Below are 27,841 nucleotides of genomic sequence, written 5' to 3'. Positions count from 1 at the left end.
GTAGAAACATTGTTAGTTGCCCCTTCCTAATTTTCCTTGTCCGATTTTTTTTTTCTCCTATTTTGTAATTGAGGGAATGTCTCGTCTGCTCCATTTTCCCGAGAAATTCATGATAAGATTTTCCTTAGCAGAAATTATCAAGAAAAGAGGATGTTGCATCTGATGTATAAACCAAATTACAGCCCGTTCCATCGGCAATATAAACTTATGGTACCTATCACTTTAATCCAGCAGCTTGTTCCATGCACTTTGGAAACTATAACTACGCCCTAGGCAAAAACTTACAACATCCATGCAGCTTGTTTTCAACAGCACATTTTTTGCAACGCTGAACTTACAACATAGGAAACATCTACTGACTGTAAGTGACCATCTCTGATCAGAATACAAGTGCACGACCTCTGAATTATTGAGTTACTTGCATCATCAAATCAAGACAAACCAAGGAACTACACAAGCCTTGATCCTCCTGTCCACTTTCCACTTTCCACTTTCATCCGGTTCTCACTTGATCAAGGCATGCCTACAAGCGCAATATAGTTCGGAGTGTGTCACAAAGGTTTTGAATAGTCTGCTTCTCTTGGGCTGCTTGTAGCTCTTGGAGAGGCATATCCTCATAGCACCTACAAAAATTGAAGCATGAGGGATGAATTCAACAAGAACAACATGGAAAAAACTTAAACACAGGTAACCAATGAGTCTCACATTTTATGGTAGGCTAAAGCCTGAGCTAGATTCATCAGTGTTGGACTTGACATCAATCTTTGATGTACTCCTGGAGGAAGCAGCACCTAAGACAACACCAAGCAGCAGGTGATAAGTTTGAACATTAATAACAGCACTACATGGTTGATATGAGAGGAAAAAGAAAATGCAGAATGTCCCCGGAAACCTCATTTGCCCCTTTTCTTCCCTTCTTTGTCTGTCCATCACCACTGAAAAGCTCCTTAACTGCTTCCAAAGCAGCATTGCCACTTGATCCTGGCGCTCTATCCCCAGGCACAACGTCTGACACCAGAGCTAGAGGAGAAATGTCAATTGCCCTCAGGAATGGTATGGGTATCGTATTGCCAGCTGCGTAAATAGACCGAACCTGGGAAAACAACACAAACTCTTAGATTCACTATACGAGGGAATAATTCAGATACTATCCCAATATAGCGATATTTGGAGGTATTTTTACTTGAAGGACTTGTGAAGGAGTATTACAGGAAAAGATGATTTGCTTCAAAGAAGTACCTTATCTTGCACTGAAAAGGCTTTATGGCTAATAGTAGCACTCTTTAATGTGCTGTTAGTATCATTTCCAGTACCAGCTTTAGTGCTGTCTTCACTCTGTCTCTGCAGTATGCCATCTGAATTTGGTTTCTTCTCCACTGATTCAAATGAAGATGGCACTGATGCCTGGATTGTCTTGTAATCAGGCTTTTGTTCTACATCTGGTCGTTTACTGATGACAGTACCAGTTGCATTCTCCACCCTGACAGAAGGCTCCAATGAATTGCATTCTTGATGATATTCAGCAGAACAATGCTCTAAAGACCAATAAATTTCATGGCACAGAACTCTTTAGGAAAAAGAGAATTAGGGAAACATAAAACAATGATATATAAAGTGGATAGTGAAAAATGTCCACCATCTATTATTAGACACAAGGACGGACTTATGTCAAAAACGCCAGAACATAGCCAAAACCACGAAACCTTGTCCAACTAATTGGGATCAGCAAAAGCTAAAGACATGATCAAAAGATTCATGATATCATTATCCATAGTACCTACCCACTGCCAAAATTTAGCTAATGTCAACAGAACAAAAGGTTTCTTTTGGCAATTCAATCTGATCTGCAGCATCAAAAGAGGTGCAATCTCATTCTATTTGGTATAGGAGAAACACCATTCATACTTGCATTCGTTATGATAACAGTAGTTGTTATAACTTGAGATTCACCAGTCAATATACAAATTTGAAAGCGAGGGAAAAAAAATAAAAAAGAACATTAAATCATGACAATGATTATGGAAATTCTGGGTTTTCTATGTAAGGCAGCATAAAGAATCACAATAAATCATGTATCTATAATGTTTCTGAAAGATCGATCTTAATGTGGGCATTAGCACAAATGTTATACAATTATTAACAATGAGTCCCAACCCATAAACAAGTAATTCCACGTTTCCCTTATATCTATTAAATATATGAAGCATGCATAAATTGTCAATTGTATGCATATCCACCGGATACTCGTGTAATTGCATTAGAATATTTGAGAGGGAGGGGCTATGCCTATCTTAAGTGTACATATTTGGATTGAATCCATCTGACGCTTGCTTCAAAAGCTATGAATTATTGAAGCACATTCACCCTTTCATTTTTCATCTAAGAGAATCCAATTATACTACCTCAAGGTCCCCAATCAATCTTACTCGTTTTGATTTTGGATATTAAACACTTGGCATTGCATAGGTAGGATTTAGAGAATGCTAACTACCTTAATGCCCGCGGCTTCAGCTAGGTCTACCTTATCGTATGACCAATATGATTTTCATCATTATTGGTTGGAATTTTAGCATTAGGATCTCAGTATTGCAGAAAGCTAGCGCGAGAATATAATCTGTAATGATAATCCCCTTGGTACTTTCATGCAGCATTTGCATCCTCACACTGATGAGAAAACTGGTTTTGTTGAGAGAAAGCATCATTGCATTCTTGATATAGTTTAATCATTTCTACTTTTATGCCCCCAGTTTCTAGCGACAGTCAGCCATCAGGGTGAGAGGGAACTGATCCAGTTAACACTGACAATGAAACCATGACAGCTTTGTACAGTATTAATTCATAACATAAAGGAATCCAGATCAAACAAAATCATTGGTTTTACCTGATCTCCTGGCAGTCCAGACATTACAGATAATTATGTGCCATGTGACAAGGTGAGAACCTATGTTATGTATATCATTGGAAACATTCTGAACATACAAATTTAAAGAAATGTAGCAGAAATGACCTGTTATGTATAGGAACTTCAGGAGATTGCCAAAGATTAAAGAAGAGACAGTGACCGATTACCTCAATGAAGGAATAGGGTAAAATTAAAGTTTAAAGCATACCAAAGATCAGTCAGCTTGTTCCTCTGTGGATCATGTGTGAAAGAACTGATATGACCGAGGCCGGGTATGAAGTCCGTTATCATGGAGACAGGTGATTCAACAACTTCATCATTTATTCCAGTTTCAGGGTGAACTACAACCGTACTAAACTCACCTACATACATAGGAACATCAACATATAAAAGAGCTGATCATATATGATTTTATATTACTGCTTGTTTAGAAAACATTGACATAACTTATACACATGCAAGCATTTGCTCGACATATAAAAAACATATATTGAACATCTTGCAGACTTAAACCATAGGAACATTAATAAACTGCCCCTCTTTATTAGGTTGGCCTCTTCAGTATAACTGGTACAGATGGTTCATCCTGGACTTCTTCGGTATACATGATAAATTCAATATTTTGATGTTAAATGATTCTGCAAACATGTACTTCATAAGTCAAGCCCAATTAGCATTTGACTCATGCAATTTTTGCATCTATAATCTAAGAAAAGAAGGGCGTCCATGATCCTTGAAGCATGAGAATTGGGGTTAGGAGGATGTTTGATGTGGTTGAGTGATAGCAATTGGGTTGGTGATTGTGGTCACTCAGGAAGGCAGGATATATGTGTGATCATGAATGAGAACCATGGATGAATAATTGTGCTGTCTCATGGTAGGATGGAGAATAATTATGAATTCTATAAGGGATGAGGATACTTACAGGACCTGTATGGATGATTGATCATATTATCTATGCAATCCTACCTGCTGATGCCAGGGGGAGGCTTAGGAAAGGAAGTAAGAAGAATAGGAAATTGAGGAATGGAGGAAGCAGTTGACAAGTGCTACCCTTAATTTATCTGATGGAATAAATCTGCTACATTAAAGAAAAATATAGAGAAAAGCTCTATTCACTTTTCTCGGTTGAATAGGCAGAACTATCTTTGACATACAAGGATTGCAAAATAGTTTGTGCAATACAAGTTTGGTGGCAAGTGGATCTAAACTAAGTCCAGTTACTGCAAGTAGTGACTTTCAGGTGGGGCCATGGAAGCAGAGTTACCAAAAGACCATCATTAGGTGCACCTCTACTTATACTCAAACCAATGCTGCCTTCCTAGAAACAAGTGCTAATGAATAGAATTTCTATAAAAGACATCCCCTGCTTCAGTAAACCCCCAAATCCCCACCCCTTTTCCCTTTTTATTCTTTAGTCTTCCTACAACTTCCTTTCTTTTTCTATGTCAGCCTCACCAATACCTGCAAGTGTACAAGTCCAACATGCAACCAATCAGGAAAACTGCAAGTTGCGATGCTTTTAGCTGCTTGCAACTCTGATTACTTAGCAACTTCTTTTACATACAGCATAAAGTCCTTAAAGGCATCTGGGAGGTTATAAATCCAACACAGTACACAAGCATTGATAGTATATACTAACAAAGCCAAATAAGATCTACAATTAGGTGGATATCAGAGAATAGCTAGAGAGAAAAAAACACGCAGTTTTATTAAAACCTATGCTTATTTATATTAATAGAGGACATATTGAAGCATATACACTATAAAGTATTGGAGTAAATGAAAAGCAAAAGTATCATAGCTAACAAAAAATCCATAATTAACTGGACCAACTTCAGCAATACAGCGTATGTGAGGCTTACCTGTATCGGCATCTTCATGAACTCGACTTTGTGCTTCACGAATTGGAAATTTCTGAGGTTTGGAAGGAACAGTGTCTCCATAGTTTTCATTAACACGTGCAGTTCCCCCTTGAGCTGCCTGCAACATTCATAAATTTTAGAGTTAGAACAAAATCAAAAGTTAAAAGAGTGTCCTGGTAAAAATAGAAGACTTTTTTTATCATACGCTATCAGTTGCTGGGAGCTGATTTTGTGCTTGTGCAGCCATTGCAGCTCTTAGTTGCCTTGCTTTTTTGATCTTTGGTAACATCTTTGAAGCTCCCCAATTACATTTCTCAATAAACTTGTGCTGTGATTCAATTAAAAACACATGATTCTTATAATCTAGCAAGTATTTAGAAACAATAATCAAATGCAAGTTAATATTTTTTTTTAAAAAAAGAGTACCCTAGTGCACAAAGCTCCCACCACTGCAGGGTCTATAGAAGGCAAAGATGTACAGAGCCTTACCCCGCGTGTGAAGAGATTGTTTCAATATTTCGAACCCATGACATCCAAATCATAATAAAGCAACCTTAATATTGCCCCACGGTCCGCTCTTGAGTTGATAAAATTTAATTTAACAACAATAATAGCACCCTTTTAGACAAGAAATGTGGAGCCGTCCCTAACCACCCAATTCAGGGTGTACCGAGCCGTGCCAGTGGCAGACCAGATAATTCCAACGTTCAAAATGAAAAACCGGCAGGAAGGGAAGAGGGAGAAGAAAAGAAGGAAAAGAGAGAGAGAGAGAGAGAGAGATGGGGAGGAAGGGAGAGGGAGGGAGGGCCGTCGGAGGCCGCAGAGGGTTGGAGGAGGGGCTCCGCCCTCCGGACCACGGACCCTTGTTTCTTCCGGTCCACTTTTTTATTTTGGAAATTCTAAGTGAAGTCGGCACATAAAAAAAAGGGCCTAAATTTTAAGTGAAGTTGGCAATCCCCTTGCCGATTTCACTTAAATTTTTTAAAATAAAAAAGAAGCCCCGACAGACCCCTGTTTCGAACGAAAACAAAACAAGAGTCCGACAGGCGAAGCCCCTCCTCCGACTCTCTGGTGGCCTCCAGAGCCTCGAGAAACCCTCTCTCTCCCTCTCCCCTCTCTCTTTCCTCTCTTCCGTTCCGAATCGTGCCGCCGGCCGACCGGTATGAGCTCCGGTACCAGCAAGGCGAACCTTGCTTTTAGACAACCCACTGCTACTACTAGAATGAATAGGTTGTCTATCAACAAACAACAATATTTTGGTGTTTTTAAATATCGGAGTGAAGAGGCAGGATGCAACATGAAGCTGGAGGAAACTACAAAGTGCAAATAGCAGTATTGACAAAGTCAACAACCTGCCTTTTAAGAAGATAAGTTGTATGTGCACGGCAATCAAAGTATTAAAAATACAAAACTGATTATAGAAAATAACAAATAAGAAGAACCTAACATAAAATAATACTAATAATAAATGAACTGAAAAATAAAAAAAGTAAGAAAAAAATAAACAGAAAATAAATAAAAATAAAAATGAGAAAATATTTGATGGATTGATGTGATCCACTTAAACATTGATATATTTGAAACAATCCAATTACTTGTTTGTGTATGTGAATTGCTAAAGGTACCCCTTTTATATTGACTTACCTTTTGGTATCTCTCTGAAGAAAATTAAGAATAAAAAAGTAGTGCATATTATGTGATCTTAATAGGTTTTTGAATGGAATAGAGACAGAGGCATCTATATTTATGATAACAATAGATATTAATGAAATCTCAGTTAGGCATCATATTCTCTTCATTCTTTTTATTTAGAATGTCCATGAGATGAGGACAAAATAGACGATACACCAATGGAATGTTTAGCAAGCAAGATCACAATTACCAAATTAGCTACAACTGAAGTGAATTGCAAACCATGGCTCATCGTACTGCCTAATACCAGGCATACCATACTATACCAGCAAAGTATTGGTACAATACTAGGATACAATATTGCGCAAGGCAAACCAGCATATACCAAATTAAACTGACCTTATGCCCGATTTCGTGTTCTGCAGACCTATACGGCCCGATTTTGGGCAATACAAAGAATGGGGATGAGAAAAGGGTCTCTCACCCTATGTCGGTACGGGAGGTGTACCATATTGGTACAACACCTGGCATCGATACAGTGATTCTTTTTGCAAGATCTAGAAAGAAGTAATTCTTAATACAACTCAATCCAATATGAAGAAATGAGCAAATTAGGAATGTTATATAAATATTTATTTGGATAATTTCAAAATATGCTAAATCTTCTAACCATCTCCTTCTCTCTTTTGTAACATTAAAATTAAAATAGCATTTCGTACATATTTGATGAATCCAAGCTTTTATACTTACAAAAAATCAAAATAAATTTTAATGTTAAAAATGTTTATAAAGATAGATTTTCTCATCCTACCCCAAGCAAAGGTAATTTAAAAAAAAAAAAATAGCAAAGTGGAAATTATGAATCCAAACCAACCCATGTGAATTGCTAATGGCGAGTGACGTTGCACATGGAGATTTGATAGGGATTCTCTTATGGTTAAATGTATTTTGTGAAAGGTAACTGGCAAACAAAATGATGCAATATTCTGAAATTCAAAACTCTTATTTCTTAATATAGATTCAATTATACTCTATTGGATGTCAACACAAGGCATGCATTATATAACCTCTAGGAGAGAGATTAATAAAAGGGAGGCATACTATCAATTTAGAGGAAAAACATTGGCGTAATTTTTCTCATTTTATATGCTCAAGGTTGGATAAATGCACATAAAACCCTTGCGCATCGGTATTGCATGGCTTCTTTTCCTTTATCAATGCAAGGGCATGTTTGGTGTTGCTTGTACTTTCTAAAAAGTCATTTTCAAAAATCATATACATTTAAGTTCTTACATAAATGTATTGTTTGTATATTTGTCCTCTGATGTTCACATATTATAAAATTACTTTCTATAAATAAGCTCACCGTAGTTGAGAGCAAACTTGAACCAGTACTTCACCGGTGCAGGTTCGGTCAGTACGGTATGCCCTCGTATCGACATAATATATTGGAGTAAGCAGAACAGCTATACAATGTGTTGGTAGCATATCGAGCCCATTATTGTAGTAGCAGCATACCAAGTCAAGTTAGTAGTTTGTGTGGTATCAGCCTGTGCGAGTCGATACTTAAAACCTTTTGAAAGATAAGGAGCAATTTACCAAAGAAGCTAAAAGTACTCGCTACTAAGGGAAATAAGAATGGGAAAACATAAGCAAGAGATAGAAAATGATGGTTGAAAATTTTTAAAACAAGAAACATGAAATAACATTATGTAACATTTTATATATGAAATGGAAAACTGTTATATATTATATCTTATACATATTATATAATATTATATGGAAATGTTATATTATTCACGAACATAATATGGTAGGCTATATGAATTGTGGGCAAGCCACTAAGAAACCTGTTTTAGTCCACTTATTTCCATATGAGTGGGCATTTCAATAAATAATGCCAATCTCTTTAGTCATTTAAGATTTTTCCTATCTTATAGATTTGATAAACAAACTCCATTCTTCATGAAAAGGATCATTTGATTACATTCTTTTGTCATTTCTCACGCAAAACAAGAGGATATTTATATAAAAATATTACTTATTTGTAAAAACTATTTGATTAGTTGAGAAAAAATCGGATGTTTCTGTTCTTGGTCTTCTCAGCAAACTTCCCTTATTTCCCTTTTCCTAGGGTTTGAGCATTGTGTTTGGGAACAAGTGAGAGAAACAGCATGCTCCCCTCTCTCTCTGATCTCCATCTCCTCTCTCCCCTCTCTTCTGTTTCTCTCTCGATTGATCGCAACAAACAAGCAGTCTTCTCCACCTCCAATTCTTGCCATGGGGCAAGCGAATCACATTCATTTTCCAAACTCCATTCCTAGGAAACTTAATTTGGACCAGGAATCATGTTTCCCAGCAATTATGGTTTTTCTAGCTTATCCTAGAACCATTTTTTGACTTCTGCTTCTTGTAGAAGCATTTCTTTGATGATATTACCAAGTATTTAATTTTTCCTGTTAGTGCTTTATTTACTTTTAAAAGATACCAATGGACTTTTCTTAAGCAAAATGTGCCTTAAGTATCTTGCAGAAGTGATAGCATACAAACCAACAACTTGATCACCCATTTGAACTCCTTTAGCCTAAGTAAAAAAATTATCAATCATAACTTGTGCAAAAGTTCAACTTGTAAGTAAATGAAAGAAGTTGACGAGTATGCTAATCTAGGTATTTCTGTACTAAACCTAAATATGAGTTAGATGTACTAAACCTAAATATGAGTTAGATTAACAATGCTTAACATCCAAAACAGTCTATATCATTCTTTTGATCCAAATCACAACCGTAGCAAAAAAATGACAGGGAAAAGGAAAAGCCCAATTTCGTCATCCACCAAATGCAACAACATCAGAAATAACTCACTAGCTACCAGCCACCAGTCCAGTTTTTTTAATAAAAAAATCCTCCTTTTCATTCTTTGTTCATGTTTTTCTCCTCCTTTTTATTAAATTTTTTCCTCTTCTTGGTATCTTTGTTCTCCATTATTTTTAAAAAAATCTTATAGGACGATAAGTGGAAGCCAAGATAGTCGAGGGACTAGCCACCTAGGGTCTGCCTGGACATCTTGACAACCTTGGGTTCGCATCACACAACTAAGGTAAAGAAGATGATTAATAGAATTAAGGTTATGCTCATACTAATGCATTGTGTTAGACACTAATTTTGAATCAAGTCAACTAAACTGAATTTTTCTGTTAAAAAAGCATCATGAAAGCTTGACAAAATATGGCCTGCAATGTAATCTTCTGCTGAAACAAAATTTGATCAAAGCATTCCTGAATAAAAATGGGTACCTTCAGCATCTCCGTTGCAGTAGGACGTACACGGGGATCTTTTGTCAAGCATTTGGCAATAAAATCATGGAAAAGAAGAGACCTACAAGGGAGAGAAAGGGTGTCAAAGAACCAGAACCAACTAGTAAAATGAACAGCATAGACATAAAATATATCTCAAGCCCTTTATTGTGTTGACATTATGAAATTATAATTTGACATTCAGTTCTCAATCCATTGCTAGCAATAATCTTCATTGCTTTCTGCACAACATCCGCATAGTTTTTATTTCACCTCGCCTCAGACTTGGACTCTTAGACTCAGTGAAGTTTCCACCTTACAGGGGCAGCCTCTAGGCAACAGAAGGATTTGTCATTTACATAATAATATATGTAGACATAATGAAGGTCAAATTCTTCGAAAATATGACTCGATATGCTAGAATGCCTAGTGATTTGTTTCGGAGGATGGCAAGAAACTGAGCTAACATTAAAGTACAAAGCAATAACCTGTTGCTGCTATAATATGACTCACATCATTAATATTGAAATTCATCTATAATCTTGCCAGCTGTTAACTCAAAAAAGAACACTGCCAGATGGACTAAACCAAAAGTAATAGTTCAATGCCATTCTTACTAAAACACAGAGAAGGAAGAAGGGAGGGAGACAGTATTCAAAACCATTTTTTGAGTTAACCATAAGAATATTTTACAAAAGCATGGAAGCAAGGTGATTGATTCTAAAGGAGTTAGTTATATGTTTACCCTCCACAGGAGGAAAGAGAAATCTATTTGTATTGCCAAATCATATGTGAACTGTTTGACTGGATTTATGCATGCAAGTAACAGAGTAAATTTAGTTCAATGTAAGTAACACGGTAAATTTTGTCCAAAATAGCAAACAATTTCAGGAGTGTATCTTTACATATCTACAAATACATAAAAAGTTTATCAAATGATTCTAAACAAGTAATGAAGCTATACCACTTCTCTTTATCCTCAAGCATCGGTGCAGGTTCACTAGATATCATAAATAGCACCTACCAGAAATGAAAATAAGTAAGATAACAAGAATCACTAAATCAGTTACAAAGAACAATATGACTGATTTTGGCAGTTAACAATATTGCGGGAATTCTAAAATTTCAATTGGACTAGAATGTTCTCACAATTAAATTTCTAAAATTAGTTAATTGAAGGTGCCTATTAAATCATACTAGTCTGGCCACAGAATGAATTTTATTTTTAAAAATAAAACTGCATCATCTGGAGACAGGAAACAAATGCTTCAACTGCTTGATTTTATTACATAGGCTTTTCCGCTATTATCTAGAATGTGATGTGAAAATAAACCCGCAATGTATTTCAAATGCTAGCTATTCATTATGACTTGCTGCCTAAAAGTAGGCAATGAAAATTCTTATTGCCCGTCTTTACTAAGCAAAGTGTAACCCAGTCAGCATACTCAATCCAATTATTATATCACTTGCCTAACATGCATTTAAGTTACTGGCAGTAATCAGTTTGCAAATTATTATACATTTCTAGTACAAAAAACAGCATGTGAAAAACAACATAAAAGGGGCTTATTTGATGGGACAAAACAAAAGATCATGGCCCTCTTTACAGAAATACCACTACAAAAAGATAAACAAGCTTTGCAGACAAAAACTGGGATCCGGTATAACAGATTAACATCTAATGAGAGATTGAAGCTTAATAAAAAGATGGAAAAAGCATATGAAACCAAACCCCAAAAATTAATTTGTGATAGCAGCAGAAAAATGAAAATATCAACAAAGATCAAAGATATGTACTAACTCTCATAGGATGCACAGTGGCTCTTGGAGGTAGTCCCTGAAATTAGTGAGACCAAGAAATATTAGTATAGAACTATACTCGAGCATGTACTAGCATATTTACAAAGTCTATATATGATGTAATGATTAAAGGTCATGGTATGTACTACAGAAGAAAGAAAATAGCAACACACCCAGCAACTCCAACAGTTAAGAGAGAATGCCCGAGCTTATTATCTATGCAACCAACATACCTCTGCCATCTCAATTGCTGAAACACCAAGAGCCCACACATCTACCTGGAAAATTAGGAAATCAAAAATTGGGGATAGTTCAGCAAGGAAAGTCATTTAACCATATTACAGTGTATGCTATATCAGAACTAAAAGAAAAGGTAAAAATATAAAGAAATTTGGATTATGGATATGAAAAACAGCTTCATGAATAGTCAGGAACTAATGAATTAGGAAGAAGTTTGTGAACTATTCATAATAAAGCAAGGATGTTAAATTGTGAGTTTTGATATGAAAAATAAAGTTTCAGAAGTTAGAAAGCCATTTGGGAGTGTTTAATAGAACAGGAAAGAGGCATGCAAGGACATGAAAGTACAGAATTGTTTGTAGCAGTGTGTATTTTATATTGAGGAAATCTGGATGCCATGGAATAGCTGAAATTCTCCTAAACTTTATGCATGTCCATGAAAGAATGGAAACTAGCTTTGCTTAAAATTAAATAAAAACATGAGGCAATGTAAGTTTGGACTTAGAATAGTAATTTCACTTATCATCCTGCTGTTACCAATATCGATGTTCAAGGTGAAATTGGATGAGAGAGTTTCTTTTCCATGATTTACATAGAAGGAACTTTTATAACTTGACAACTCATGCAAAACCAGGAATGACACTAAGTCTAATAAGGTGAACATGTTTTATTGTGCTTAAAAATTGTAGTTAAAAATTTATACTTGCAGCCTAAAAATCCATCAGCCTAACCCAAAATATGATACCATTTATCGATATGGTAGTGTAACAAAGGCCATACTAAGTATTGGTTTGTCATTGATATGGTGTTATATGGAACCGCACTTTAATCCTTACTGCCATGCATTTCCAGAAACTAGCAATATTGGTAGCACTCATCTCTGCAGTCTGCACTCACTTGATGAATAGGTTAGAGATCCCAAAAGGTACGGATTTCTTAATTTCTAGACATTTTCTGAGGTTTAGATCAAAATCATTTTTTTATGAAAAATTAATAAATTTTACCACACAGTCACGAGCAAGCACACATATGCCTACGCATGTATGCATCATGCACAAATGTGCCCAATAGATGCACCCACAGGCACACCCATAAACACCCACCGCATGCACATAAGCATGCACACACTAACAGTTGTGCACAACTCACATACACCATATGCATGCATGCACATATCACACCCACCAAATACGCAAGCAAATGCATGCATGTACCCACTCATCCACACACAATATGCATTTATGCATGTAGGCACATGTGCAGGGACGTGCACACATTAATGCTAAACCTTTCCACAATAGCATAGCAATTCTATTCAGTACAACTTAAGAAACTTCAATTGGGGCTAATGCTTAACTACCTAGTACTATGCATACAGCATATGTTTATGTTGGCGGCTATAATGATATTGTCTCTCTTCCTAACACAATTATATGGCATTTGTTCATTTTTGTCTGTACCAAAACAATATACCTATGAATTTTTATGCAAATATTTGTACATGTAAGACCTAGGACCTCACCTAAAAAGGCAAATCAAAAGTTATTAATCAGGATCCTTTCCTGCTTAAATGCTGAGGACCTATGTGGGCATATATTTCGTCCCATATTAGTTGTACATTAAGAAGATCTTGGGTACCTAAACAAAGCTAAAGATCGAATAAATAACTTATGGCTAGCCTTTTTGAATGAGGTCCTAGGTTGTACCAAATGGTATTAGAGTTGACCCTACCCACAACCGTGTGTGACTTGGGGACACTGCAGCATGGCTCTTTTAGCACTGACCATAAGCCGATCATTGTGATTGCAATTGGATCCTTCTCCCAGCAAGGACGCCAAGGCTTAAACAAGGAGTGTGAGGACCCATGCAGACATATGCTTAGTCACACATTAGTTGTAGATTGAGAAGGTCTTGTGCATGTAAGCTAAGCCACGAACCCCAATTAGTAGCTTTTGGTTGGCCTTTTCGGGTGAGGTCCTGGATCACTACAATACATGTATGCAATACTAACCAATCTTAACACAATGTAAAGTCGTAAACTATAATATAAATTTTTATAATTGTAAGATGTCTAGCTTTTCATGTGCATTGCCCTGAAGTCATCAGCTTCACACCAAGAATGACCGAAAACCATTTACAATCTAAAGTAGCATGCAATTAAGTTCATGTGGTCAAATTTGTATCTCTTATACTTCCTAGTCTAAAAGCAACACCATTCTCTCTTTCTTGTTTCCTGCCAAATTTATGCAATCAAATTCAAAACATACTTTCTTATTCCCTTGAGCATGAAAAGAATTAGCAAAAATTGATGGCAACACTTGCTCATCCTTCTCAACTTATTTTAATGCATGGCCTATGTAAAGTCAGTGAACTAACAAAATTGATTGTTACTATCCTCATCCCACAAATTGTTGAAATGTCAATACTTAATCGACAATCGCCAAACTGACCCAAACCGGACGATTCAGCCCATACCCAATCAAACCGACGCTGAATCAAGACAGTTCAGCAAGTTGGGTCGGTTCGGTTATAATATCCTCCGTCCCCCCCGGTTCGGCGATTTGAGAGCCTTCAAGGGCTCTCTTGTTCGCTCTCTCTCCTCTCCGCCGGACATCGCTCGCTCCCCCCTCTTCGACGCTACAAAGCCGTCACCAGCAAGCCTCCCACCTCTCTCTCCCCCTCCCTCTCTCGCTATCCGACACCATTCACTTGCCCTCTTTGATGCTAATAAGCCTGCCCCTCCTTCTCTCTCCGCTAGATGTTGCTCACTCCCGCCCCCACTCTCCAACACCACGACCCATTGCTAGTAAACCTCCCTACCTCTCTCCCCTCTCTCTCTCTCTATCTCTATCTCTCTCTCTCTCTCTCTCTCTCTCTCTCTCTCTTCCACCCTCTCCTTCCTCTCCCTATTTACATTACACCCCAGCATAGCACGATACAAACCTGTACCATACCAAACCAATCGCTGGCCCTGATACCAGTCCAGCAAATCTTGTTTTGAATCTTTGCTTCATCTCTTCTTGGCAGAAATTTTACTTTTATGTAGATTCTCTACACGATATTTAATTTGTGCCCATAGTATGAACAACAAAACAATAAGTTGTACTAGCATCTAACATATAACCATGTAGCATGTACAGCATGATTTACAAGAAAGGTGAGATAAGCAGCCCAATAGACAAATACATTACCTTTCCATCATAGCGGCTATATTGTATAACTTCTGGAGCCATCCAATGAGGAGTTCCAATAAACTGAAAGAGAAAATAAACATTTAAAAAGCAATGAAGCTATCAAATCAAAGGTATTCAAAAGTATTACTAAATATTACTAAATTTTTTATTTGAAGAAAGTAAGAATCTTTTTCCCTAACAAACCACAATTATAGAAGGCAAACCTTATACCAAGACAATTAGTTTTTTTTTTCTTTTTTTTTCTTTTTTTTTGTGTGGTGAAAACGGCAGTTCATATAACTCTAACTTGAGTACATCCAGCCATATCAAAAGAAAGACAATTAGTTTATTATCATTCATATTATCATCAAGAAACCCACAACAAGGTTTAAGAGGGCATAGAGATGTAAACTAAGACAACATTTGCAAATCATCCAATCTACTGATAATGGTGCTCAGAAGGCCCTTTCACTTTCTAAAGTCTAAACTATGAGCTCTAAGAGAAACATTGACATTCTGGATGATACACAGCTCTTCAACTTGAAGCTAACCTTAAAGCAAAACTCAATGATGTTCAATTAGCTATGGTTAGGTGTTCTAAAGTAGCTTAACCTAGCTGAATGATAAGCCACACAAAAGCATAACTCTTTTCCTAATGTTGAAGATGTCATCTAAGAAGCTGAATGTCTTGCTAGCAGAAGGAACCCAAAGCACATGATGAATTTCATTATGAAGTGAATTGACTTTAAGGAAATGAGACTAGGGGAGAGCCCTGACTTTTAGGTTGCTCTATTAGTTATCGAATGGACAGAGAAGTGGAAAAAATTAGTATATGATTAAATGGATATAAGGACTAGACTAAAAGTTCATGCAAGGATTAAGGTTTTGTCCATACCAGTGGTACCATACCGGATTAGAGAAACTGGGTCCTAGGATACATCTGCGATCCTAGGTGTCTCCAAACTGGGTCATCCTGGTCCATCTTGACACTTGGGATGGCCTAGCATCCTGGAACACCTTTTTTCAATTTACGTTTTAATTTTTTCCCTTTGTTCTTGTCTTTAGTGGTTGTTTAGGACCATCTCTCCACCGTACTGAATCGGTCCTGGATTGGGACAAGCCCTAGTATAGGGGTTTAAACCCTTGCTTCATGTGATTAATAGTTGTTATATCTTGATGAATGATTTTCTTGGTTGCACACAATCATCATAGTCTGCTGGCATGCATTGGATATAACTCGTACCACAAACAACCTCAAGTTCCTTGATTAGTGATGGATTACCTTAGAAGTATTTGCCAATTATCAGAAACTATAGAAGGAAAAGACAGATTCTTCATTAGAAGCCAACTAGGGCCAAGTAAACACATAATGAATAAACTAAGAGTTCAATGAGTAGAAGGCAGCATTAAGCTTCACCAAAATAGAGCCCCATGTACCGACATGCATATGGCACTCTAACATATATAGTAAGCAAATATAGTTTTTCTGATAAACAGTTCTGCAAGAATTTCATGACCCAACAAAAGCACATCATTCTAGCAATAGTACCAAATACATTAACTAGTTGATGAAGAGCATTTTTAATAACAACCTCCTCACAAGTTGTTTGCCTTTCAAGAACACATATCAAGATACTTGATCAATTTGTCCACTATCATAGAAGTTCAATTGTTCAGGAAGAGAGAACATCTTCATGCAATAGTTATTCATGTCAAGAGTTTGCATGGAAAACAAGGAAAAAATACTTTATGCAATCTATTGACTTGTTGGCAAGTTCTGTACATTTGAAAGAACACAACTCAACAACTTCTTCCACTATGGAAACTCGTGTTTTCACATTCTACTTAACACCCTCCTTCCGATTCTTTTCACATACTCTCATTATGATGTGAAGCAACACTGACTCCAAACAAGCATAATACCCTAGGCAAAAGATTTAAGTCCTAAACATTCCAGATAGTATAAATTGATTTTTCTCATTCATAAAGATTATAGAAATCCAATGCCTCTGTGGTCAGAGAATTTCATAGCTATTAGCTAACATCCCAAGGCCTTGATTTTAGGCCACTACCGTATTTTGTATATAGCAGCATGTTTTAGTTACAGAAATTTACATCAGATCTTCATTTTATGAGACTGTTATCCACATATGCCATGTACAAGTGAAAAAGATGTCCTGATAGTAGCAACTACAGCATGTAACTAACTGCATGTTCCTTTTTGAACAAGTGTTTAATTAAGTTGGTTTGTTTTTTATAGCACACATCAATTAAGACTTAAGCCATAAAACACATGATCATTGCAGAGGTAAAAAGATCGCCCTCAGTTGCTCATTTCAATAAAATTAAAATTTGATAGAGAATAAAATAGATATTCTAAAATAATTTGATGTCAAAGACTTGCAAAGTGTTCCTCTCTCCTTAGCATTATTTGTACAATATCAACATTAAAAGTGCCATTTGAACCAAAGGAATCAGGATATTTACTATTGCTTCACCCCTTTACCACTACTGGTCCCCCTACACACACATCTATTTTCTTTGTGTTTTTTTTTTTAAGCATCAATCTTAAAAATATATGAACCAAGTACCATAAGAGCCACCCAGCACATTATTCAACTAGAAAATTGAAAACCAAGGAGACATGCACATACAAATTCCCACCCATCCACACATGTGCAAGCAATTGAAAAAGCATAAAAACAAGAGGATAATGATATATTTCACAAGCTGAAAGAGAAATTCTATGTGTATTCCAGATCTGCTATAGAAATCGCCCTTTGATGCAATCTAGTCCACCCTTTTGTGGGACTAACCAACACAAACTGGAAGCAGTGATGCCATGTAGCAGCAAACAGAATGTGCTTGAAAGCAGTACTGACAGCACTCCTGATGCCTGCATAGAGATATCCATACAAGCATCTGGAAGATCTCAGTGTCACAATGAAACTAGGAGATTCGGCATCTATAAGGAAAAGGAAATAAATGAACAACTGAAAGGCTTATAAGCAATGTAGAAAGCAACAAACACTGGTTTTCAGGAATGACTCATGTCTAACAGTAAAGTCTGACAATTGATTAACCAAGATAGAGTACCGTGTTGCGTTTTGACATGGTCCTAGTCAGCTGGGCAGCAACTCCAAAATCACCTGTGCAAATGATCAAATGGTAATAATGCTATGCTCAAGTCAGAAGCAAGCCTGGAGATCATGTTTGAAATTCAAGACTTATACTGCATATCAACCAAAAGGAAGTCCAAATGCATGTGGAACTTCACTTATGAGTTGTGGATAATACTGTATGTTATTCTATTGCAGAAAGAATGAATGTGCTATTCTAAGGGTTGTGCTCACCCAACTTTACCTCTCCCTGCTCAGTAAGCAAAATATTGCCACCTTTAATATCTCTGTGGACTTTAAAGATTGAGTGCAAATAAGAAAGACCCTGCATCAAGAAAAGTTAAAGGCTTGATATGTAAAACATGAAAAAACTTAAATGAACCATATGATAGTGCCAGTTGGGATGCAAACCTAAGCGACAAGTATTTAAAATTTAGTTATTCTGCTTTTTATCAGATAGCAGATGTAAGTCTTGCATGACAAATATATATATTTATACTATATTTGAGACAAAAAAGAAGAGGGGACTCCGTGGGTGTTTTTTGGGGGGGCAGAATGAGGGAAGGACTCAGCTCATGGGTCCATCAAGTTTAATACTACAAATGCTATCGGTTTTATAAGTAGAACATTATTTAAAGAAAACATATTCTTGTGGCGACATATTGGTGCAAATTGTAGAAAAATTTATGTCCACTTGCTTAACTACATCTTCCAGTTTTCTATACTTGGTTTTAACTTATCTCTTTCCAAACTCTTTCCAGACTGATTAAGATTGTCTGATACATCTTTAACTTTTTGTTATAATTTGTGTAAGTATCAATATACAAGTTAGTATAAGAATGAGTTGCATGATCTCCAATAATGTGTTTGCTTATTCAAAATCATCAGATATTAACTACTTTACAAAGTATCAGAAGGTTACATGTCAAAAAAAAGTATCAGAGATTGTGCATGAAGTGGAGTTAATTCAAAATAAAATTATTAAGAAGAGAGGGCTATAAAATGTGGATGAAGGACCACAGATGAAAACCAATGGCTGAAGAAGGTGATGATCAATAAAATCTCTTATAAACCTTATGCAAGATGATGAAGAACTGATGTATCAGGTAAAACAACCAATATGGGAAACATTAGTGGCTGTGTACTGTTTATACATAAAACTGATAGGTAGAATTGCATTGTTTCCCAAATCAAATATCCAGTAATTTCTGCCCCCATTCATGTCTGAAGCAGAGCTGCAAAATACTTTAATAATAAAAATCAAGGGATTGAATTAATGATTAAATCATATAGATATAATGCCAAGGCAATAAGGAACAAATGCTCCACATCAATTAGGGCAGCTGAGAACCTCTGGTTGATGGGTTATAGCTGACAACAGCAGAAACCTGCAATATCTGAAAGATCTTCTGATCTCAAGTGAATCCAAGAGTCATTATCGATTTTCCCAACCAACACAAACATGCATGCACGCACACATGCACATCAAGGCACACATATGAAAGGAAAAAAACCCTCAAAGTACAATAATGATACAATATAAGGTTAGGATCATCGTTGGCCATACCACTCCGAAACCTCCCAATTCAGGGCGTACCGAGCTGAACCCTACACCAAACACCCCCCCCCCCCCCCTTCCTTCAGGGTTCAATTAAAAAGAAAAAAACTGGTTCAATTAGACACCCCTCCCCCCAACCTCCGGCTTGCAATTTCTAGAGACCACCCCCCCAACCCCGGGCTACTCGCAATCGTAGCACCCCTCAGCCTGAGCTCACAACCGCTCGAAGCACCTTCGCCACTCGATTGACACTGTCCCCCCACCCCCGGCATCACCAATAAGCGTCTCTCTCTCACTCCACTAGGGTTAGGGTTTCCCTCAGCCCTCCCCCTTCCTTCCTCCCTCCTCTCCCTCCATCTCTCTCTCTCTCTCACTCCGCTAGGATTAGGGTTTAACCCTCGGTCCTCCCCCTTCCTCCCTCTCCCTCTCTATCTTCCTCTCTCCTTCCTTTTCTCCCTCTCCCCCTCCCTCTCCCTATTTTCAATGCGCCCCAGAAAGGCACAGTATGGACCCATACCGTACCAAATCGGACGTTGGCCGATATAACCTCCGATACCTTTTGAGCGAACCTTGGTTAGGATGAAAACATATTTTGTCAATAAGAAGGATGCAATGCATCATCCACTAGTAAGGAAAATGTCTAATATATGTGCTAGTATAAATATCATGTGGGAGCCATAGCATCACATATGTTATGGTACAAAGAATACCTGGAGTGCAGAGATCATGCATAATTACATATAATGTAAAAGAAAGCCATTTTCCATTACAAGATATTAATAGTCGGATTAGGTTGTCAAAAATAAGAATATTGTAACAAAAATATCAATAGGATTATTTTCAATTATAGTTCTTTTACCTTCCATACATTCTTATAAAAAATTATGTTAGCAATCAATACTTAAAGCATTAGAGTAAAAGCAATGCATGGTTATAATTTAATATGGCTACGTTATTAGACCCAAGTAAAGCCATAATAGGTTCATTGTACATGCACTGACAAGGTCCTTGCCCTCAAATTTATCTTCTCTTACACAATTAAATTTACTTGCACTTAGCCACTCTTTTTATAAAGCTATGTTACTATGAGAACTAAGGATCTTTAACCATCCTATCAATTCTATGAAAAATTCTTATTTGGTATTAACATTCTTCAACTTCTCCTAGTGGCGTCCATTTTAGAAAATGATTACTTGAAAAAAATGCAATACCTTCAAAGCTTCTCTACAAATGTATGCTATCTGGGATTCGTCTAAAGGTTCCTCCGTAACATTCATCAAGTCAGCAACGCTTCCACCACCACAATACTCCATCACTATCTGCAAGCAAATGAAAATCCACATTTGAATTAAAAACCACATATACACTGAAAATCAAAAAGGTGCAAAAGTACATCCTAAATGTGTCGATAGTGCTATATAATAATGCTCAATAAATTTAATATGACATGGAGACTCATGTTACATTTAATGCTCGGAGCCTCAGACCAATTTTGTATAAGACAGAAGAAAGCCAACTTCCACCAACAGCTTAGCATGGATTTCTAAAGGCTGACTGATCTAGTGTGATTTATATATTCTAAGAAGTCACTGCAAATTTTGACACAGGCAGACACATAAAGTGCAGTGATCTTAAATAGCCACCTAGGTGTTAAATAGATTAACAAAAGTACAAATTACAGCGTTTTCCATCCCCTTTATAAAATATTTTTCTCGGATTTGAGAATTTTTTCTATGAAATAATAAGCCTGCAAACAGCTTCAATAAGAACATAAAACATATACTGAGTAGCTGAAAAAAAATTACGACATAAATTCAGTCACCACATATCTAAAGTTGATGTCCAATTAGGGCATAGTAACAAACAACTGAAAAGTTCATAGTGATGGCTTCAGCCATGTAAGAAAATTACTTTGGCTCATTCAATTCTAGCAAAATGAAGTAATGCAGGTTCTTCTAGAAAAGTTACAACAATTGCACTATAGGTTACACAGAAATGATTACATGATCTTCACCGAAAGGTTTATTACCTTCTAATTCATCTACTTCCTAGTAATCCAATAAATTCTCATGATTCCTGATGAAAAATAGTAATAACAAAAATAATAATTTATAACTGAGATGCAATTACTTTTAGGCATGTCAAACAATATTTATTAGAAAAACATGAACTAATGGCAAAGCACAAATTGCATAATTTTTGGGTGCCCCAAACAAGTCTACTTCTTTCTCAGAAGCATAAGAAGATGGATATTTGTCAGCTCGATGCATGTGGACACGACTAGCAGAAGCTAACTTACATCCAAAATTTCTTGTTTAAAGTTTTAACCATGTTATGTCAGGTCTTCGAAAAAATTTGCTCAAACTCTGGATGCACTAGATGTTTTGAGTCTTTTTAAGCGTCTACATTTTTGGTTCTGAAGTAATTAAATTTTAATTCCAGTGAAGTATTCTTAGAATTTTCTATTTTTTATGTACAAGATAATAATTAAGTGGTGAAATTAAGAACTAACTGTGCTCTTCAAAAGTTCATCTTTCAAGGTGAATTCTGAGAATTATTAAAGTAGCTACTGAAATTATTCACCTCCTTGTGGTACTTCCTTCTAAACATATTTTCAGCCCCTCGCCTTGCAGAGAAACTTGCTAATTCGATAATAGATTTAAATGCCACAACAAGCAAGGAAAGAGGGAGTATTGGAACAAAAAACCTAGCAAATGTAGACAAGGAACCCAGCAAATACTGACTATGATGATGAACGAGAGCTAATATTTTCCTCTTGTATGTCATGCACAGGACTGGCACCTTCACTGATTTAGAATTGGCTAGAGTACGGAGACGAGAAGGATCTCAGACATGGTTTAAAATTTCACTAAAAACTTCAGAAATTTGGATGGTTAATTCGATGCCTGACATATGAATTATGTGCTTACTTCTTGGTCCAAGTTTGCTTATTTCAGCTAAAACCAGGAGGCAGGAAGTCAGGAACAGATTTGTTCACTAACATATGACATCCATTTGTCGACCCGGTCCATTCAGCAAGAGCTCTGGCTTCACTTTTGCAGTGAACACCTCCAGTAAATCAAGCAGAGCTCATAATCTAGACTCGGTGTCAGCAGACAAAAGTATTTTTCTTTTGCTGTTCACTAATTATTTTTTTTTTATCTTGCCGTACTATGGATAACTGGAAACTATGCATGATCACCAAGTCCAAAAATTTGCCTAGTTTAAGACCTCGGGTAAAATTTTGTTTCTCCATCAATAAATTTTCTTGGAGGAAAAAATCAAGATCAAATTACAAAAACCTCCCTGAGATTAGGGGTAAATTACATGCACACCCAATAGCTTGAAAAACCTACAATTACCCCTTTGAGGTTTATTTTTATTCAACACTTTAGCCCATAACAGAATGTTAGACAGACCGTTATCCTTAAATGGACCTAAATACCATATTAGAAAAAATTTCAAAAATTGCCAAAATGACTTAAGTGACATAACAACCACGTAAGGATATAAGAAAATATGTGCATCCTCCTCCCCAACAAAGGGCGATTTCAACTTCTCATATGAGGTAAATGGTTTCACCAATGCCGTTAATTTAGCTAGGTGTAAGTGTAGGTTTTACAAACTATTGGGTGTAAGTATAATAAACATAAACCTCAAGAGGGCTTTTGTGATTTACTCAAAAATCTATTGTAATATATAAAACTTTGTGGATAGCATGCGTATCATAAGCATTTACACAAATTAAAGCAAATGGTTCTTGATATAAACCGATCTATCTCTACTTGAAAATTAAAGGGGAATTTACATGTTTAGAACATTCTAGCATCACATTAAGGAAAAACTGATCTAAATATACTCTTATGAAATGTTAGTTTCAAGGATTTTACTGTAATAAGATCATTTGGTGCATTCAGACCATGATGTCTAATGTTGTTCAAAGTTTGTTATATAAATATCAATTTTTTTTATGAAAAGGTATCATTTTTACGGAAATTTATGAATGTACTAAAGGTGGCATCTTTCCATGTTTCCATCCAGATCACAACATTGTATACACATAGATTTATACAGTGCATTATATACACATACATGCAATAAATGTGTTCTTATGTATCTTTATGTATATGATGTTGTGATGATCAAGACAGAAGCAAGGACGAACATAAAGTAGAATTTATTTGCGTAAAGAGAAAACATGCATGAGTTAAGTTTGATAGATACTATACTTGTGTCAATCCAAGATTCTAGCATTTGAAGAACTAGATAATTTTAGACCTAAGAGCATGGGTTAGATTTACTAATAAAGAATCTACTGAATATCAGATACGAAAAAAGGCCACTAGGATCATCAAGGCATAAGTGGTTGATAGATTAAGTTGAATAGTTCATGTTGCACTTCTAATAGATGTCACACAAACTATTAAAAAGCAAAAGGAAATTATCCATGTCAAGAGTTGAAAAGTGTGCAACATATGTCATAATCTATGATCATACCCAAAGGTACTCCTCTCCTTGGTAGCTTCCAAAGTAGCGAACCACGTTGGGATGACTACACTGCTGCAACATCTCAATTTCTCCTCGGATTTCTTCGTATCCCTCTTCCTGAGCACAAATTTACCCATATATATAGATCATTGTCTGGAAAACAGCTAGGAGACATTTTCTTGCATTATCCAATTTATTATCTTCATGAAACAACTATTAGATAGAATTGTAACTATTTTGTCTGATGAAACATTTTAAAAATAAGCTCATGTAATCGATCACTTGAATTTAATATATCATATGCATTCATCAGTATGTTGGTCATTAATTTGAAGATCTAAGGTTGATGAAGACCCATAAATGAAGCAATCTGAAGCATTAGAAAAAAGGGAGAGGGGGAAGAGATTTGTCAGTTCTGTTGGGATAAGTCAGATATACTGACAAGATTGCTATTGGATATAAAATTGCTAATTTCTTTCCATTCAAGTTCCAAATAAATCTTTCTTCCCAGATAGCCAATCAAAAAGGATATTATGTAATGTGCCCAACAAGGTTCGTCGTCTCTATTACAGTGTCGGTACATGGTGCAATATGAGATGGTGAGGCATACCAAGTGTCAATATGGTACGAGACTGCATACCGGTTGTGCTAGCACGATATATCCAGTACAGTATGGTGCCGACCAGTACGACAAATCTTGGTCCGCAGTTTAACATTCTAGCAATTCTTCAAGGACACAAACTGTAGAAATACTTTAGTATTCCAAGGCCATTGGTCGAAAGTTATAGAACAATCAAGCCTACAAACCTCAACTGAAAATTTAAGAGGGTACCTACCAATTCATTAATATGGTCTAATAACTTAGCTAACTAATTAAAATATTTATAATAAATAGCATGAAACATTTCACTTTACAGTTTAAACTTAAAAACATGACTTGTTGACTAACTCTAGGTTTAGCTTCAATTAAAGGTCCAAAGACCACATCTGATAGAAAAAGGTCCATCAACTTAGCAGAATATCAATTTCTTTACAATAAGACATCCATGGCCCAATTCCAATACCACTTCCTGACATCAAGTATCATACTTTCTTCCCAATATCAAGTATCGTATTTTATTCTATATACTGTAGGCTTTTAAAATGCAATGGCTAGCATCCAAAGTTGTACTTATTATGAGGAGCTACAAAGAGCCTAAGTCAAATAGGCTTTTGGTTTATGCTAAATTCATGTTTGAATCAGGTGAAGAAAAAAAGAATCTAAATTAAATTTGAATTACTGCTATTCAGGCCACATTATAGTGTCCAAGATTTGATTTGTTAATGAGGTTTTTCAGGTCAACAACAGCTGGAACACAAAACCACAAGAAGCATGTCTATGTTGAATTATTTACTTGCAAAAGAACACTGGAAGAAGGAAAAAACAATTATAACATATGAGCATCATCAACAACCCATTCTGCACAAGATCAATGAACAACTACTGTCAGTTACCATTAACAATGGAATAGGTGATTAACTAGCGTAAAGTTATTAATCCCCGCTAATTTGTCCCTTATACTCAAAGACGGCGAGATTGAGTTAGCAAAGTATATTGTATTAGTATTAAGTTGTTTAATGTTCAGATTGGCTCTCATATGATCCATATCAGATCCATTCTAGAAACAGGTAATTTCCTTTTTTTTTGATTCAGGCCTAGTCCAGCTGGTTTCAGTTGGACCAGAACATTTTTGGGACAGTTAAACTGGAAACAGGTCAATTCAGCGCACTTGCAGCACTTCCATTGTGAATCATGGTTTGGCACTATGCATGTAGAAAATGATAGCAGGAGTTTCAAAGAGAAATATGAAATAAGAAACATACCCCTTCAGTCAGTGATATGACTTTGACAGCAACAAGCTCTGAAGTCTTCAAATCTCTAGCTTTATAGACTGCACCATATGAACCCTTTCCTGCACCCCCCCCCCCCCCCCCAACCCACCCAAAAAAAATGCAAAGCCAATCAAACAGGACAGAATATGAACGAACAAGCAATCTCATATCTAAATCAAACCCATTATAAAATTCAGATAGTTCCTCATTGAACACTACTAGGTGCACATATGCAACAAGTTCAGGGCCTGAAAGTTTTATTATCTGACAGCATACATATGGAAAATGAATTTTGAACGAGAAAAAATAATCCATCTCATGCCTTTCTTGTACATTTTTTTTAACCGCATTTATGTGAAATAATGTCAAATGTCAATCAATTTGAAAAGATGTACTCAAAATATTAGAAAGATAATCAAGAGGATAGCAGCGAAAATTGAAGAATTGGCTCTGGACCTGAGGAAAATAGACACTTAAATAGAAAAATTCCCTGAATAGTGCAGCTTAGTATGTCTTAAGATAGAAAAAGAAACCTTTTTCCTATGATAAGCGGTTTCGATTAAAGGAAGTTATTTTCATGGCAAAGGAATATTGGCAGGACATGAGGATTCACCAAGCTCAAGGAATACTCCATCCTCCTGAACTTGGTCATAGTAGTACAGTACAATTATTTATCAAATGGGAACCACTTCCAGCTGAAAGCATTGTTCTTGCGAGACTACTGTCGCAAAGATTGCTCCGTTCCCGCAAGAATCAAGGAAGAGTCTTTCCTCCTGAACAGGGTCATATGCTTTTAACTATCGGAATTAGAATCCAAGAATGTGGAGTGGAGGTAACGTTCTCGGAACTCAAAATAACCAAGCACAAATAACAAAGTTTTCCGCCTTTCCAAAAAGAATTCGAAAGACTCACCGAGCTCGTGAAGCAGTTCATACTTTGTGGATGGATCCTCCTTGGCGAGGCTATCAGGGACAGAACTCACCGATGCCTTCCTCCTCGCCTGCTGCTGCTGCTGCCTCCACTCCTCCCCCTGGAACTGGCCGAACCCACCCGGCTCCCCCGCCCTCATGTTCTCCACCACCCCGCTCATGAACGGGGACCCGAACCCCCCTCCGCCGCCGCCGGCGGTCCTCCGGACGACGGTCCCCGACACGGACTCCCTCGGGCTCCCCGCCCTCGTGGTGGACCGGATCAAGAAAGTAGAGTAAGGGTCATCGGGCTCGGACCGGCTCCGGGGGCTGGCGCGCTGGAGATCCAGGAAAGGGGAGCGGAGGGACCGGCGGGCGGTGGGGGAGGGGGAGGGGCGGGCGTCGCGCTTGACGATGACGGTGCCGGAGAACCCTAGCCCCGAATCCTCCTCCTCGTCGTCGTCGTCGTCGACTGCGGCGCCGAAGTCCTTGGGTACGCGCTGGAGGAGGGGAGGGAGGGAGGAGGCGTCCTCCTCATCATCATCATCATCATCCTGCGGCGGCGAGCCGTCCTCGGGGTCGGATCCGTCATGGATGAGGACCGTTGAGTAGATGTCGGATCTCCTCCCACGGTGGGCCCGAGAGGAGGAGGACCGAGGAGACGAAGCCATAAGAGAGAGAGAAAAGGGCCGACGGGGTATTTATAGCCGAGTCGAACTTACGAGCTGAAAACGGTGACTCGGGCCCTGACTCGCCGCCTCCCGGCTGGAAGACTGAAACCTATGGATCGTCCAAAAAGACGTTACACGGAAGCCCAGCTGTCAATCACTGACAGAAACTTTCAGGAAACTCAAACTCCAGCTGGAATCTGATGACATAATCTCTACCAAGATTTGAGAGTTTTTGAAGAAGTACAGATATTTTCTTGGATTTTTTTGATTCTCCGCATGAATTGAAGAGGTTCGAATGTTCGATTCTATCGGACAATG

General features: G+C 37.2%; 1 protein-coding gene across 1 annotated transcript; it reads right to left on the bottom strand.

Annotated features, from left to right (window-relative positions):
• Positions 1–134: 134 nt before the first annotated feature.
• On the bottom strand, positions 135–27,841 carry LOC103704487 (serine/threonine-protein kinase svkA). Its single transcript, XM_008787799.4, has 18 exons — positions 26,857–27,841; positions 25,936–26,024; positions 24,082–24,189; positions 20,796–20,903; positions 18,261–18,351; positions 18,004–18,056; positions 14,926–14,988; positions 11,728–11,772; positions 11,496–11,531; positions 10,659–10,714; positions 9,695–9,776; positions 4,973–5,095; positions 4,768–4,885; positions 3,111–3,264; positions 1,240–1,480; positions 893–1,093; positions 706–791; positions 135–623 (listed from the first exon to the last, which is right to left on the bottom strand). The coding sequence occupies exons 1-18, from the start codon at positions 27,521–27,523 to the stop codon at positions 524–526; spliced, it is 2,421 nt and encodes an 806-aa protein (XP_008786021.1). The 5' UTR covers positions 27,524–27,841; the 3' UTR covers positions 135–523.

This window comes from Phoenix dactylifera, unplaced genomic scaffold, assembly GCF_009389715.1.
Source record: "Phoenix dactylifera cultivar Barhee BC4 unplaced genomic scaffold, palm_55x_up_171113_PBpolish2nd_filt_p 000007F, whole genome shotgun sequence".
NCBI classification, from domain to species: Eukaryota; Viridiplantae; Streptophyta; class Magnoliopsida; order Arecales; family Arecaceae; genus Phoenix; species Phoenix dactylifera.
The sequence above is the reverse complement of the archived record's forward strand: the minus strand, read 5'-3'. Positions and strand labels throughout refer to the sequence as shown.